The following is a 16,979-nucleotide window of genomic DNA, read 5'->3' as shown; positions in this document are numbered from 1 at the left end:
GATCTCTCCAGAGCAGGAGACTCCACCACCTCTCTGGGCAGCCGGGGCCAGGGCTCCTCACCTGCACAGCAAAGGAGTTTCTCCTCATGGTCAGATGCAACTTCCCGTGTTCCAGTTTGTGCCCGTTGCCCCTCGTCGTGTCGCTGGGCACCACTGGGCAGAGTCTGGTCCCTCCTCCTGACCCCCCTTTAGCTCTTGATCCCATGGAGGAGGTCCCCTCTCAGGCTGCTCTTCTCCAGCTGAACAGCCCCAGGGCTCTTAGCCGTTCCTTGGCACAGAGATGCTCCAGCCCCATCAGCATCCTCGCAGCCTCTGCTGGACTCTCCCCAGTAGTTCCTTGTCTCTCCTGAACTGGGGAGCCCAACACTGGACCCAGGACTCCAGATGTGGCCTCACTAGGGCAGAGCAGAGTGGGAGGAGAACCTCCCTCAACCTGCTGGCCACTCTTCCTCATGCACCCCAGGAGACCATGGGCCTCCTTGGTGATGCGGGCTCACTGCTGGCTCATGGTGAACATTTTGTCCACCAACACTCCCGGATCCTTCTCTGCAGAGCTGCTTCCTGACAGGTCACCCATGATCTCTACTGGTGCAGGGGATTTTTCCTCCTCAGGGGCAGGACCCCAGGTACTAATAGGATGAAATAATAATTTGGAGAAGATACAAATGACTCATTAACACAAGCAGGGAACAGACTAACGAGAACGAGGACTGCTCTTGATGTTACTGAAGGCAGTGGAACGGCAACACTGGAACTGGGCCAGGTTGGCACTGCTGGCCCGTGGGCTAACAGCAGAGTTAGGTAACAGAGGAGCCACAAGCTCAGCTACAGGAGTGGAAAAGTTCTCAGTGCTTCTCCTTCCCAAACATCAGCAACCATTACATAATTATTCAAATCAGCAACGCGAAACAGAATCAAAGGAAAAGGAAACAAAGCAAGAAGCCATGAAGAGGCCATGACAACGTGTCTGAAGGGTAATTACATATGGTTAAAAAGAGTGAGGAAAGCAGCCCTGTGCTTAGTGTGCCACTAGATTAGCAGTGATCTTCCCTAAAAGCAGCCGGCTCTGCTAATTCTCCCCGTTTCTTTCCTTACAGATGCTGCAAACATGATGGTTTTGTGGTTCACGACTGGGTAGGTGATCTTAGCTGCAATATTCCCACAAGCCAGCCATACCCAGCGTGCCGAGATGGCCTCGCTGTAATTCCCGCTGCTACCGTAACCACTAATTAAAACAGAAAAACGACAAGAAGGAAAAGGAAAACTGATTTACTAGGAGGGGCCAGGCAAATCCCTCAGGTGGTCAAAGCTGTACCGCTGCCACCTCCTCCTCGCCTCCTGCAGCCTCCACACATCCCCTTCCTGCAGCTGGGGGTGACACTTGCCTGCTGGAGCTGCCCAGTCTGTCCAGCAGCACATTCGACAGGGCACGCACAGAGTGACCCTTCACGCTAAGCAGAAGGGTGCAGCTGGGAGAAACCAGGAAATTAACAGATAGGCAAAATTTAGAGGCAATGACTGCTGGAGCCAGGCGTGATCACTGCATAGGTGCTCAGTGGGGAGAGCGGCCGACCAGTAACGGTGTGCGATAGTGCTTGCAGCAGACAGAAAACCTGGCTTCAGCCGACACCGTTCCAGAGAAAGCTGTCTTCAAGAGGTGGCTGCAGATGTGGAAATTCAGTTACAGGCCTCGAGACAAGAACAGCTCGAGCTATACATCTGTATCTATGCGCCATAACCTGTGGGCTAAGGCATCTGGGAGCTCTTCCCCAGCAATGCCTTTATTTATCCTGCACACACCACCCGCCCAGACGCAGCAAATACCTCTATGCCACAGAATTTTTCGATATTCTAATTTACCTTTTGGAAATGGAGGCAGGCAGCAGCACAGCCTTAGAGTTGTCTCAGAACATGTAGTTCTGCACTGCTGGGTGGGAGTGCCTCAGTTTCTGTGACAGCATCAATGGAAAAGCCCGTGGTCCAGCTGCAGGAGGTGCTGCTGGCGGGCAAACTCAGAGATACCTGCACTTTGCACAGGCAGGAAAAGGTGAAAGATAAACACCTAAGGTACAACTAGGTCACGGGTTTTCTCCCCAGCAGCTGGAGAGCCGTTATCTATCAAAGCAGGATAAATGGCCTAGGGGAATGGTGACTGGCATGAGCGTCAGGACGTCATCAGATGTAGTGTGCTTTGGTTTGTCCCCAAACAAATCTTCATCAGCTAACGACTCCCGCCGAGCATGGTGAACAGCTTCATTACCAGGGGAGTCACCAGGGACTGAGCCAGAGGAATCAGAGGGTGAATGAGTACAAGTCTGGGAGAAGACGTGCCAGCTGCCTTCCACATCAGCAAGTACTAACGTATGGGCTCAATGGAGGCAGAACCGGAAATCTGCTGATGGAAAACGGCGGCTTCGTAACTTCCTGCACCTTAAGGAAGACGTACGCAGAATCCCTGTGAAGTGCCCCAGCAGGAAGCTGCCTGCCTCTTCCTGCTCACTGCCAGGAAGCAGACCGGCACCAGTTTCGTTTCACAAGTGACTTGTTTTTCATAACAATACGAATGAGCCAGATACTGCCGACAGCTTGAATTAATAATTTCCCTGGGCTTCTTTCTCCCTTCTAAGAAGCATAAAGTCATGCTCCAATAACAATAACAGACTTTTCAGGAGAAAAAAGATCAGATGCAAATGATGATGCCTGTGCGCTTCAGTATCAGAAGCTGACAATGCTTCAAGCCCCCGAGAAATTAATATCACATTGGAAGTGAGAAAAACAAAGCGGGTTTTGCAAGAGGAGGCGTAGAGGAGGCAGGTATGCCGAGCCCTGCGCCCGTGGTTAACGGCACACGGTCTGGATCACTGCGCTGGTGGGGTTTGATAACCACACCGGTTATTTTTGGAGATCAGCGATGGGCAATTAGGCAACATGTTGCAATTACACAGGTTCTGGCTGGGGATGAAAAGACTTTCTTCCTTGTGCTTCTACGTAGGTGTTGGCCAGAATGCCACCCTCAGAGAGTCCCTAACTCCCCTCCGTGCACGCTGGAGGGTCAGCTGCATGGAGACAGAGCGAGGCTTCTCCTCCTCATCAGCACTAGCTGGCAAAGTGAGTTCTGGGCCAGTTCTTCACAGGTGACAAAAGGACACACGTGTACCAAATGTCATGAGTTGAGGAGGAGAAAACACAGATGGTTTGCAGGAAGTGCACATGACTGCAGTGCAAATAGAAACCATTTCTTTACTGGCGTTGTGCTGGTTTTGCAGTGGGTGGTCTGGGTTTTATCACTGTTCAGCACATACATGCGAAATATGGTGGCAGTGGTCAATTCACAATATGATGTTACGGACGACAGATACGAGGCACCCAGTGTTGCTCCATCTCATTCTGCTGAGAGTGATCTCCTTGCTAGATGTGAGGGTGGAAGGAAAAACACCGCAGTCCCTTCTGTCTCTTCCATTTATGAGTGTGGCAGAAACAATCCTGACATTGGGTAAAAACCGAGTTTTCTTGTGCTGCAAATTTGTCTGCTACTACAGCATGGGGCAAGTGTAGAGATTTACCTCACTGACATTTCCCAGGACCTCATCTATCTTACAGCAGCACAGTGGAACCACCCACCCCACGTTTGATAAGATTCCCCAGGAGTTGTTCTGTTTTGCAAGTCATTTCTGCAAGATCCCCTAGGATCTGGTTGCACCATGCAGCCTTCCAACAGGAAAAGGACTAGACACGCTTACATTTTATCTTCTCACAAATAGCCTAAACCAGATGGCAACAGCTTCATGATCCTGACCCTGACTCTTCTGGCTGTAAAGGCACCTGCGGTCAAACAGGGGAGCCAGATGTTCCTGTGACACCAGGAGTGTGGAAATCATGAGCTGATTCTACCTCGCCGCAGCTGAGGACACTCAGCACCTTTCACAAACAGACACTCGATGAGCAAAGTTTGTAGGAAAGGAAAGATCTGTCCTGCTTTTGCAGCTTAGCAGGCTGCTCTGATGTGCAATAACATCCTTAGAATATTTTAAAATGTATCTGCAAAAGTGATGAGGGAAAGTGTTACTGCTCGCTTGGTGAGTTCCAACGCTGCGGTCCCACCAATTCCCACAGCTATTGAAGCACCCAGTGCCTACTCTCCTCTGTCACATTCATTATTTATCATTCAGCACTTTTGCCAGCCTGTCAAAGGCAGTAAAGGGATTCTGGACGCCACTCATCTGTTGACCATCTCATATCCCTCTGTATCTCCTGCCTGCAGGGAAACTGGAGACACACCAGCTTCCAGAAACCATGCTCTGAACCGGGAAACATGTTCTGCAAGAAGTGTCAAAAGCTGGTGACACTGGGGGATCAAAAAGCATCAATAAAACCAGCTCCACCCAGTCCACACACCTGGCCAGAGGTGATGGAGAAGAGAAGACAAAGCATTTTGGAAGATCCCAGGTTAAAAGGCCAGTGTGCCTGGTTCTCACACCAGCTGTTCACAAGGACAGGCGCTCCTGAGTCCGCGTTCTGCTGGATTTTGAAGTGCAGGACATGCTTCTGCCTTATGAATCTACTCTGGATCCACTTTGCTACTCAAAATCAGCTCCTTCCTCGCCCTTCTCCTTCTGTCACCTCTTCTCACCTTGTTTTTCTTAGCCACCAAACTTTTCAACGAAAGGAGGTGTATTGAACTAGGAGAAATGTGTAATACCAAGAGTAAAACCTGCTTTAACTCCTCCTTATCCACAGATGCACGCTTTCTCCACCTTCTTGCCCTTATTTGTCTCCTTTTTTCAGAAAAGAGAACGAGCAGTTTGGTGTTAGCTGTGCACTAACGGCACTTTTAACCTGCCCTAACTTCCCCACAGCAACAGCCCGCAGAGGGACGGAGATGGCAGAAAGTGATATGGGCACGGACAGAGCCAGCTCCCTTGGAAGTTCATAACAAGACAATAACTCCACCTAGATCAGAGCACGCCGCCTGGCAAACCAGGGCCAGGGCTCCCAGCATAGACCCAAGACTTCCCCCGCAACCCACCTCCACCCCTCTGAGCACCTCCTTCCCTTGTTCTCCCTTTGTGTTGGAAAAAGAGGCAAATGGTAAAATGTCACATGCGAGTTCAGGGAAGGGTGTGAGCTAAGGCAGCGTGTGGCCATGGCACCAGGCGACAGCCAGTGCTGTCACTTGGGTGTAAACGACCCTTCACACAGAAAGGACCACGGCAGATTTCCTCAGGACTTCCCGAGGCAGCCACGCTGGGGCTACTAGTCCATGGATGGGTTAGGCTTTAGTCAGAGCTTGTTTATTTTTGGTCCTCTAAGGCTCTGATTTTTTCCTGCTGCAGATGTACATTATTTTATTAGATTCAAATAAAGTGACGTACATCTGTGGCAGAACTTTGCTAAGTTCAGAAGAGAGTTAGACGAAACTGAGAGCAAGGAATTTCAAAGCAGAAAAAGCCTGCTTTGTATAAACAAAGAGCCTGCCAGCGTTTATTTTGTTTCAGTGTTACAGAGTTCTGACTTCCCTCTCAACCCTCCCAGGGGGACACAGATCTGCATTTCTCTGTAGCTGAAGACGGACTTAATTGGAAACACCATTACAGCAAAAGGAACAGTTATCAAGCCACTGGTTCTCATCCCAACTGCAGAGGCAAAAAGTAGGTGTCTTCCTCTGCGGAACAAGCAAGAGATCTGTCACAGGAGGGGGTTCCGGGTTGGTTTTTATTGCCTTTTTCCCCCTCCTCTGATAGCTGAGCTCAAATCCCTGATCAAAGCGACCAGGAACCGTTCTGCTCTGATGGCTTACTGCATTTTAAGTGGAATGCAGTTTAACGCTCTCCCATCTGACCAGTGCCAAATTCAGTAAAGGGAAAACAATTTCCAAAGACCAAGACATCCCTCTGCCCCTCGAGAGGCCACACGGAGGTTGTGACAACAGAGCAGATTACCAGCATCTGCCTGCAGCAGGCGTTTGATGCGAGACTGCGAGGCTGCGAGGGCAGCTAGACTGTCCCTCTTCTCCGGGTGGCACCAGGCGTTTCCCAGAGCTCAGGTGGTACCTGAGTTCCACCGTGCTTTGTTGCTGAGCAGCGGTGCACTGAGATCGGTGTAACAGCGAGAAATAAGAACAGTAAATCACAGCCCTGTGTGCACTTCAGAGCTTCTGTAATTTGTTGTAATGCGCAGAACTCCTTGCTGCCACGTCTCCTTTGGGTCTGTCCGCGGTACCGCCAAAGGAAACGGGCAGCCTCTGGTTCAAAAAGTGGTTAATAACACACGCGCCCCATCGTCCGCCATAGCTCCAAAGAGCCAAGTACTGTTCGGCTGCTGCATAAACACGTCTTGAGGGAACACAAAAATTACTGACAGGATCTAGTACCGAATGCATCGTATCCAAGCTCTGCAAGGGGAATTTCTGACATGACAGAACAGAACGGCTCTGAACACATCGCTGTAGCACAGGAGGGGCCCTGCAGAGCGGTACTCGTTAAACCTGCTTATTAAAAACTCTCACTTAGTTTTGTGAGAGCCCAAACCCACTCAGTCACGTTGAAAAGCCCATCATCACCAAATGCCTCGTCTGCGACTCCTTGGGACACGCTCTGGCTCAACAGAGCTTTGTAAGTGTTGTATCTGAGGTCAACCAAAATATCCAGGTTTGTCCTAAAGGAATGACGTGGAACTCGCTGCAGGTGGGCAGCCACTCGCTGCTGACAAGGGGACAGTGGCACACGCTGAAAAGAACCACCGGAGTTATTGTTAAACTCCGGATGTGTGAATTCTTCAGGAAAGGATTCTTCAGGAAAGAGGCCCCCGTCTTGCTTCCCAAAAGACAGCTGTAGTTCAAAGCCACCACACGAGTCTATTTTGGGATAATGGCAGGAATTATCACTGAAAATGTGATCGTGTTATATAAATTGGGGCATGTCTTCAGCTTACTGATTCAGCTCAGTGCTGTCCCCGCCATCACAAAAACATCGCACTGGAAATAAGCCAGAACAAAGGAAAGATCCAGGGCTTTGCTGTATTTCTCCATAAAGTGAAAATTGAATTATTTGCCCTTCATTTGTTATTGGCATCGCAGCTAAGGGACGATGACGTATCCCTAGCGCTCGGAGTTCTGTTGTAGAGCGGTACCCACTCCCTGAGCACCACATTCTAGATGCAGGTTGCACCATCCTCCCACAAGGTGCAACTGGAAACGGATCGTGGTTTTGTTTTATATTCTGCCCCATGTTTGACCCATTAGTTTGCAATTATTAACCAGCACCACCTCGGGAAACTGGCTTCCTTGCGACATGATTCCAGGGCTGTTTCAAAGGGGGTTGGTTCCTGCTCCTGTCTGTGAGTCAGAAAACATTGTCCCCAAAAACGCCAATACAGAAGCCAGAGCTGCTGGAGTCACACCGGCCTGGCCCTGCGCCCGAGCTGCCTGCGAGGACAGCAACCTTCAAACGACCCTTTTGCCCGTACCACCCTCCCGTGCCTTCGTTAGGGTAAATGAAGCGGTGGTTTGTCTCGGCTCGGTGCTGGACATGCAGGTGCTTTAACATGCCCAGACAGGCATGGTGCAGGCTCCATCAGGGGCATGTGCACAACGAACGTGACATCAGCAGGAGCAGGGGGCACGATCATGGGGCCAGGGTTGTCTCACTGCATTAGTACACTGGGGGGTCTCCAATGATCCAGGGCCCCCGACACCCCTACACCCATCTCCAGATAGTGGCATGTTTGATAACACACGTCCCCGGTCTGAAGCGAAAGCCTAGCTCAAACCCAAACACCTTCTGCACTCCTTTAGGGAGACCTAGGTACACATCCCACTCCCTGACATCCCTTACGCTGCGTTCCACATGTCTTCAGGACATGCAGACTCTGCATCCGAAAGGTGAAGTGGAATTCATTACACCTAAATCAGTTCCTGTTCTCAGCTGGCATAAACCTACACCACACACCAATGGAGCGGCTGCAACCTGCCAAAGGTTGAGGTAGCCTCCCACGGCTGACCCTTTCTCATGGCTCACTCCTGCTCCTCCTCATCATAAAATCCCACTGGCTTCATGAACACAGGGGCTTGGGGGCTTTTTGGTGGGATGTGGAGCTTAACATTCATAACGCTGTCTTCTGGGATAGACGAGATGAAACTTGCTCTAGCTACGGGCAGGTGCCTCTGAAGTGGCAAACAGGGCTCTCCTCCCAGGCCAGCTCCTCCTTAGCAAAGGAAAACATTTTCAAGGGCTGGTTTTAGCAACGTGATAGTGGAGCCAAAGGCAAACTGCATTTCAGGATTGCTCCAGGAAACAGAGGAAATGAGCCATGTAAAACCTTTGTCAGACCATTTTGACACTCTTCAAGTCTATTTTAAGGTTCCACATCTACACGAAGGTCTTAACTTAGCTCTATTTCTTCAGATCTTCTGCAGAATTATCTTAATTTTGGTACAGAACCAGAAAACAATCCTCACTGCAACTGGAAATCAAATTCGAAATCCTAATTCCTCGTTTCTTTCCGGACAGAAGAGTCTGAAAGGACAGCTCTGCGGAGTCCAAGGAGCTTGGCCCCAGCTGGCATCCAGTCACTTACAGCTTCCTTCTCCACAGGACTGGATTTTTTTTTGAGTTCTGCCTGGCACAAGTTTATTTTTAAAGCTGTGTGCATCTTTCCTTTTTTTTTTTTTTTAATTGGCTCGGGCGCCCCTTTGAGATTCCCGCCCAAAACCACCAGAAAACAATCCTCACTGCAACTGGAAATCAAATTCGAAATCCTAATTCCTCGTTTCTTTCCGGACAGAAGAGTCTGAAAGGACAGCTCTGCGGAGTCCAAGGAGCTTGGCCCCAGCTGGCATCCAGTCACTTACAGCTTCCTTCTCCACAGGACTGGATTTTTTTTTGAGTTCTGCCTGGCACAAGTTTATTTTTAAAGCTGTGTGCTTTTTTTCTTTTTTTTTTTTTTTAATTGGCTCGGCAGCCCCTTAGAGATCTCCGCCAAATACCTGATTCCCCTTGGTCAGCTGTTCCAGCGCAGGGAAGGAAACCAGCTTGCTCAGCTGAAGCCCCGCAATTAGCATATACGGGGATAACTCTCCGTCCTTCTCTGCCCTGCTGGCCTCACAGCATCATTTCCTTGGGGCTTGTGCTGGTCTTAAGCAGAAGTGCAATCTGACCGAGGATCACCAGATGGCATTGCTGCAGCTGAGGGAGGTATTTCTGTTTGCCTGCACCGAGGACAGACATCGAGAAAACACCCGCTGCAGCCTAGAGCAGCGTTTTTCCGTTCAAGTTATAACAACTTGAGCTCTGTGACAGAGATGTCTCTTTCCAATTAAACATCTCCAGTCTCAGTGGTCTCTTTGCATCCACACGTGCTAATGCCTGAGCCCTCACGACGTCGTGCGGTTCATCTGCAGCAAAGGAACGTGCACGGCTGCACGGGCATGGTTTAGAAACACGGGCACACGGGGGATGTGGGAGAAAGAGGTCCTGTAAAATCTCATTGCTTCTTAATTACTGTATTCTTTAAGCTCGTTGAAATGATTTACAGACTTTAAGAACTGTTAAAAGGCTGCCTAAGTCACGACCGACTCCGTTGGCTGGAGAGTTTCAGCTACAACCGTTATTGTCTCTGCAAATAACCTGGGATCCCATTAGGTCATAACTCACAGCTCATTAGGCTCCTCTGAAGAGACCCAGTGCCATGGGTGGTACTTGTGAGTGCGGGCTCTGGTGTATAACATATGGCAGCACTTTGGAGCTGCTGTGGCTCCCAGCCCTGCCCCCGGGGATGGGCTCTGGCCGGCGCAGGCTGCAGTTGCCTCCATGGGTACACCGATGCTGAGCGAGGTGTACCCAGGGTGGAGGGACCTTTTCAACGGCTTGGCTTTCAAGGCGTGATGCAGTTGTGACATGGCACTTACTGCTATTTCCATATAAAGCAGTAAGATCGTTTCGCTTCTTCATTTCAAACTCAAATTTAAAAACGAGGGTAAAACATCATTTCACAAACAAGATTGCCTTCCTCTGGAGATCACCCAGGCCGACCCCCTGCTAAAGCAGGGTCACCCAGAGTAGGTTCCTCATTTTCATGGGCTTCCATCAGTCAAAGGAATTCCCACTACCAGTGCACGACCAGAGCTTTGTGCTTTAGTGAATGAAAAGCCAAGTGGCTGAGGGACCCGCTGATGCTGATGAAAGGAACCTTGCTTGGGTGAACAGGAAGAGGTGTTTCTGAGGCAGGAGGACACCCTTCTCATTGGGGGACATTAAATCTGTAGTTTAGATTGTAACCGCCCTTACGCCTCCCACAGAAGTTTTTGAAACGTCACCTCAGTGGAGCTAAGTCTGAGATGCTGTTCCCTTTTCTTCACACCTGCCCCGCTGTTGTGCCATTTCCCATTTTACTGAAGCAGATCTTAATAGAAGCCACCACCGATACCTTCCATGCTTCCCTCTGTGAGGCAGCCACAGGCAGCAGGGAGATCGTCCATACAGATGCTCTTGGACAGAATTAATTCAGCTCTAATCCCCATTAAACCCATAGGGGTATGTAAGTCAGGTAGGAAGAAAGACAAGCTGACTGAAATGCTCCCAGTGCAAGAGAAGGGCCCTTGGGAGCCCAAGAATTTAAAAATAAGAAAGATAACTCAGTAAATCTCCCACAGCAGCAAATAGATCCCTAGCGCAGTCTCTAAACACTTGGCCAAAGGGAGTGCTGCAGACCGCTCCTCTGCCTTCGGAGGGGCTGATGACAGAAGCGCTCACCCCGGACAGACCCGCTGGGTCGCACTGTTCAACACCACAGCTTTGTTGCCAGGCCTCTGTAATAACGCCAGCTACCCAGGGAAGAGGCCGGCCCTCTGCCTGCCGCGGTACGACAGGAAAGGAGCACCAACAAGGAACAGTTTCCAACGACGGTTTTCCTCTGCCGAGTTGTCCAGTGTGTTTGGCTGGTACATTCAGCCAACCCTCTCCCTTTGCACTCCATCATCCCCACACACAGGCACCGTTTGTCTAAGTGACAGGAACAGCCTCTTATAGAAAGACAATTAAAAACAGTTCTTCTCTTCTGTACTAACGATTATGGTTATTTTTGTGAAGCAATAAAAGTTAACAAACCCATTCTCGAAGAAGTGAAAAGCCACTCTGGGATGGATACCCACGTTGATCTAACAAAGGCGAATGCACCCGCCCCCACCCCGCCCCCGCAGCTTCTGCCGCTGCCTGCGTTTGGCAGGGGCTAGTTCTGCCCAGCGGAGTAACACCCGCCTGATGGAAGCCCAGCTCGGTGTGTGGGGCAAAGCCTGCGAGCATGCACGAGCTGCTTGCACGGCAGAAATGGCATGTGAATACTGTTTCTTAGGGGTTTGGTGAGTGAGATAAGAACTGCTCTACAGCAGTTGTGAAGAACACCTTGATGTTTGGGATGTGCTGCCAATGTATTTCCATTTCTTAAACTTGTTCCTTTAAGAAAACACATGAATTAGGCTGAGCACTTCTGGTGCAAGGAATGAAAGAGTCTTTGATGACATAAACCAATTGACAAGCAGCTTTAAAGACTGGAGTGAGAGATGAAGAACTTACAAGGTATAAACAACTGCACCTGGGAGATAACACATAAAAAGGTAAAAGTTTTCAGCGCAGCAAACAGGAATTAAAGAACCGAGGAAAGAGACATTGGGAACAGTGAAATACTTAGAATAGTCCATATTAGTCATGAATATGAATAGTGCATGAAAAAAGCAGAACAATAATTGTGTAAAGCAGAGGAATGGATGCAGAGAAGGCAGAAGAGAGAGGCCCCTCTCCTCCTCCCGCGGGGAGGAGAACGCACTCCTAAGGGTTCCTGCCTCTGGCTTTCCTGAGTGAGAGACTGTGACTTCTGACTTGCTGCTTCTTCCCCTTCAGCACTAATTTTGGTGGCAAAATCTGGGATTCATCGTGGATTTCCAACAGAAAAGCAACCTCAACGTTAAAAGGTGGGTTTGTAAGGCTCACATTTAGAGTGAAACCTCCCTCTCTTGCAAGGCTGGAATGGTTGGAACTGCAGAAAGGATAACAGCGGGTTGGAACATGCATGCTTTGACCTGCAGACCTCTTCCTCCCACCTTCCTTCCCACCTCTGAGATCTGGCCTAGAGAGCTGTAACAGTCTCTCCAAGCCACTAAACACACATCGAATATCTTGTAACTTGCAGGAAAGACAAAGATCACCTTGTCTTTGTAGAAACCCTTAGTGAGGGACCCTCCTCTGCTGGTAAGAGCCAGCAGAGCTGCTCACCAAGAGCCTTCTTGGTCAGCCTTGCCAAATTGGGATTGCTCTTTTGGGGAGGAGACCAAGAGGAGATGTGACTTTGGGCTTCCCTTCTGTGTGCCCTTAGCCCAGAATAAATGAGCTTGGCTGTAGGAGTGAGCATCACACGGTGCACCACAACTGCATGAGCTTTCACCTACTGATGTGTCTGTCCAGCTCCCCAGCGAAACTCAGTCTCTCTGATGGCGTCTCTTTGGCGTCTGACAAAGAAGAGCTCGTTGCTCACCTGATGAGGCTGCACAGAAAGGTACGTTCCCTTTCCATCCCCGCTCTGACTTCCCTTTTTGTGACTCACCAGTACTGCTCTGGATGGTCCTCACTGTGGTGGTGGTACGTGGGGGAGAGGAGGACCGCAGCGATATGCACTCGTCGTCCTGGGAGCAGCCCTTCTCGATGGCTCTGACGTAGCTGTGGCTCCTCATGCGGAAGCAGCCCGGCATGGGCAGGTCCAGTGCCTCCACCGCCTGAGACTCGAGTTCACTGAACACCGACTCGCAGACGGATTCGAACTGACCGTTCACCTCCATCTCACTGACCTGCAGGCACAGAGTGCAAAGGTTCAGTACAACCCACCCACCAGCCTGCCCGCTACAAACACTCACAAGCTCCAGTGGCACAACATCTGCTAGAAGATCCTTTCACACAAGAAAAACCAGAAGATGGCACGTAAACACGTCCCATTTGACACTGTTAGGGGAAAAAGTGAGGTACAAAAAGGAGAGACAGAGGCTTTAGGCAGAGATTCAGGTTCTTGGTTCCTGCCGAGACTGGTGGGAAGCTGGGAGCCCTCCTCAAGCATCTGATTTATCTCACCCTGAGCCCACAGGAAAGGCTGAACCTCTGACCCTTGTGACCATTGCAACTGAAAAGCAGAAATCAGTCTTTCTTTGGAAGGTGAGAGAAACCAAAGGTCACACGACCCCAGTGCACAACGGATGCAGCCCAGAGGCCACCACGGTGAGGAGCAGGGCTGCTCGGGCGTAGAAGGGGTGACAAAGGCTTGGTAAGGGGAGGTTGGCAAGGGAACCAGCTTCGCTGCAGGGGAAAACTGTTTGTACAGCTACAGCCCTGAGCTGACCCCTTTGGGAGTGAGACACTCCTCAGGCCCTTTGTGGAGCAGACACTAGGTGGTGACAAAGACTGGCACTCAGGCAGGTTAAAGAACACTCAGAGGCATGTGGCCTTGCTGCAGGTCTTACCAGCGTGGAAAGCATTTACCCTGCCTTAATCTTTCCCAACTGAGACCAGAGCCCTGAGCTTGGCGTTAAAGCACAAGAAATCCCTGCAGGAAAGATGTGCGTGGAGACCATCACCTGAGGATTTTGTCTGTTTTCAAGAGAAGGTAAGACTGCGTTAGGGTGGTGGAAAAAACCCATTAGAAATTCATTTCCAGGATGGATTTTACCAAGAAAAACATGCCAAATATCTGTACGCTTCAATGAAAGGGAAATCTCTGAGTAGAATGTATTTTTTCAAAGGGAAGCTGCTTAAAACAGCATGGAAGAGTAGGGGGCGATACATCACCAAAATGAACAAACCTACAGTGGTGGAGAATAGCCACATCCCCAAATCACTGTCTCTGAATTAAAACTTTAAAAAAAACCTACAAGCTTCCTCATATTGGCAGATTACACTCACTCTCTGGCAGACAGCGTGGCTTTGTATGACTGACAGTGTCCAGCTAAGTAAGTAACCGAACCTAACGCTCAAATAGTTGCCTCTGAGCCCTGAATTTCAGGGCTGTTTCCTCCTAGATTCACGCTGACCCTCGTTGTAGAGCTTCTGCCCACGCCCTGTGCAGTGCTTCCCCGTGAAGCACTCAGGGGAGCAGGTGGGGGCTGCAACGCCCCGACACAGAATTCCACAGCAGTTCAAGCCTGGCTCCGTCCCGCACGGCGCACAGCTTTGTTACGGCCGCAGCCGGCATCGAGGGTGTCACACACTGTTTTTGGCTTGACATGCAATAATAAGGGGCCAGTATCTGGCACCACAAATCCTGCCCTGCTGCACTGCAAGAAAATTCCTTTATCCAGGTGATGTATCTGAACGATCCTCTGGGGCAAACAAGCCAAAAACGGTAGTGAGGAGCTGCAGGGTTTAGCGGATGAACCGCTGGCCACTTCTCAGAGCTGCGCCGACCACTTCAACTGTTCCAGCACGTTGCACGAAGAGATCTGACAGAATGTCAGAGCACTAATACCTGAGCACTTAATGTATATACTGCAACACTTGTACCACAGAGGTGGCGAGTGCAGAGTGCACGGGGGGAAGAACGAATACATTAGCATAAAGAAAGCTTTAAAAATTCTAACACAATGCTACTAAAAAATTACGAAATAATACAAAATATAATGGACTTAGTTTTCCTTTAGCATCTCACTCAGCACCTGAACATATTGGGGTTTTTTTTAGGCATTCAAAAAAATTGATCTCCGGTACAAAGCACAACATCCTTAAGAGATCCCTGTTTAAAGGCACTGTTGTGCACCTGCTTTTGGAGAAGAAAAAAAACCCATTAGACTTCAAACAAACTGCACGTTGTGCCACTCCTCCTTTTGCAAGGGGCAGGTTATGGCCCTCTCGGAACCAAGACCGTGTGAAAACATTTGTTTTCTCAGAAACGTTTTGAAAACGTGTGGCATGCCACGGCCTGAGCCGCGCCACCCACCTGACTGATGGTGCTCATGGCTCTCATGTAGCTCTCGTTGCGGGAGCGGAACTTGGGGGAGGTCAGCAGCCCTGCGGGGTCCAGGCTGTCCAGGCTCCTGTTGATGGAGACTTCGCTCACCGCCCGCAGGTAGCTGTGGCTCCGGATCTGAAGCTTTGGCGAGTGTTCGCTGGATATCCTGGGGGTTTGGGGAAAGAGAGAACAGATATTCCATCACACCTAAACGGCCTCACCAGGAGTGGGGTAAAGAAAGGAGCGGCGCAATATTAAGATTGGGTGCACGATTCCAAACACATCACCTGAACTCCCACTTCTTCAGAGGCAGTCAGGAGGAAGGGCAGGGGCTCTGCTCCTCCAAAGGGCTCCTCCTCTGCGAAAACCTGGTGCTGATGGACCTGCTGGTGCTGTGACTGACACCACGTACGGACCTGTGTAACAGGGCTGCTCCTCACAGTGCGTTCCAGGGCGCGTGGGCCAATAGGGCAGGCAGGTCATGCACCACGTGTGAATGCACTCATGGTACCTCGTACCCTGGGAAATCGCCCTAAGAACTTGGGGCACCTGGAAAGGTTTGATGTGTTTTAGATTTTATTCTATTGCTGGTTTAAGCTGGAAGTTATGGAAATGCAGCCTAGGGAAGCAGCTTTGCGTGATGTGATGTCAAACCAGCAGTTCAAAAGCCACCGTGGTGTGTCTGCAGTGATAAGGCTCCCCAGCCTTCCAACACCAGAGACAGACGGGCTGCACAAGCAGTCAACAAACCCCACAGGAAAGGTGCACAACCTGCATACTCCTGCCCTTTGCGCTGAGTGTAACCTGTAGCTACAACCCTCACCCTCCACCTTTCACCTGCTGAAAGTGCCGGCCAAGCGCTGCCTGCACAACCTGAGGCATCCTGTAAAGACGCGACTCACCAAAAGCCAGCCAAGCCCCGCCTCATGCAATACCATTTGTCCTGGGGATAATTCTTTTTAAACAATTTATCAATGGATAAAGTATTGAAAGGGTGATTCTTCAATATTTCATTCAATATCTTTAATATTCCCCAAGTACTACAAAGTAAACAAATTCAAATATTAACTAAATTTTCCATTTTTAAACGTACATGCCGCGTGGATGTTTGCAGGTGTATGAGAAGAAAATCTATAGCGTAATTACAGGCTTAATCTTGGTCCCCTAGTCTTTAGGAAGACATGAAAGAAGAGAATCCATTTTATGTCAAATTCCTCAAGCATTTGCGGCTATTTTTATCCCAGCAGCTAACAATGGTAATTAGCACGAGCAGTTTCCCAGGGCACGCACAACCCTGGCAATTGTCAGCGTACTTTAGGAGGACAATTCCATTGTGTAATCAATCGCACACCAAAGCAGTTCAGAAACCGGGGCTGTTTCTGAGTGGTACAACACCCTAATAAAATCTAGGTCATCTCTACGACACTGTATTCTCTGGCTGCTAATTACCTGCCTAATAAAAATATGTAAACTCGTGCTAATTACCCCACAGTCCTGTCACGAGGTGAAGATAAAGCCTTTGCTTGCCATTTTCCCCGGGTAAACGGTGCAATGCCCACAGCAGCCAGACTCAGCTGCACTGAGTCCTTACGCTGCTTGATTCCACATGAGTGGAAAAGAGCAGAAAGCCTTTAAACACCAGAACTAGTGGTGTTCCAGACTCCAAAACAGGAGGGGAAGATGATGAAAGTGTGACTGTTACTAGCGGTAGGCTGCAACATGTTGATACCTAGCACTAAGGATGGAACTCTTAAAAAAAAATTCTTCTCTGCTACTTGATAAAAACATAAAAAATTTAAAGACAGAGTAGAATGAATAATTCAGCAGACAATATTTTGGATGTGTGTGAGCTCCTTCACCACCCTGCAGCTAGATGAACTGATGAGCACTGCCTGAAATGCGTTCCTTAAATTAATTCAAAAGGTATTTTATGAATATGCTGTGAACAGTTTGCAGCCAATACGTGACATGCGAAATCCCAACAGGCTTGATTAGCTGCCAGC

General features: G+C 49.6%; 1 protein-coding gene across 4 annotated transcripts in view; it reads right to left on the bottom strand.

The window, feature by feature from the left end:
* DLGAP1 (discs, large (Drosophila) homolog-associated protein 1) overlaps positions 1-16,979 on the bottom strand; it is a 121,258-nt gene that overhangs the window by 66,230 nt on the left and 38,049 nt on the right. For 2 of the 4 annotated variants that reach the window (XM_010138913.1, XM_010138915.1), the window contains exons 3-4: positions 14,965-15,142; positions 12,588-12,832 (exon numbers count right to left, since the gene is read on the bottom strand). In XM_010138913.1, the coding sequence (XP_010137215.1) occupies positions 12,588-12,832; positions 14,965-15,142 (423 nt within the window). The remainder of the gene's footprint in view (positions 1-12,587; positions 12,833-14,964; positions 15,143-16,979) is intronic. The other 2 variants (XM_010138914.1, XM_010138916.1) reach the window with 1 other exon arrangement.

Source organism: Buceros rhinoceros, unplaced genomic scaffold (assembly GCF_000710305.1).
Source record: "Buceros rhinoceros silvestris isolate BGI_N320 unplaced genomic scaffold, ASM71030v1 scaffold11956, whole genome shotgun sequence".
NCBI classification, from domain to species: Eukaryota; Metazoa; Chordata; class Aves; order Bucerotiformes; family Bucerotidae; genus Buceros; species Buceros rhinoceros.
This window is presented reverse-complemented; position numbering and strand designations above follow the sequence as displayed.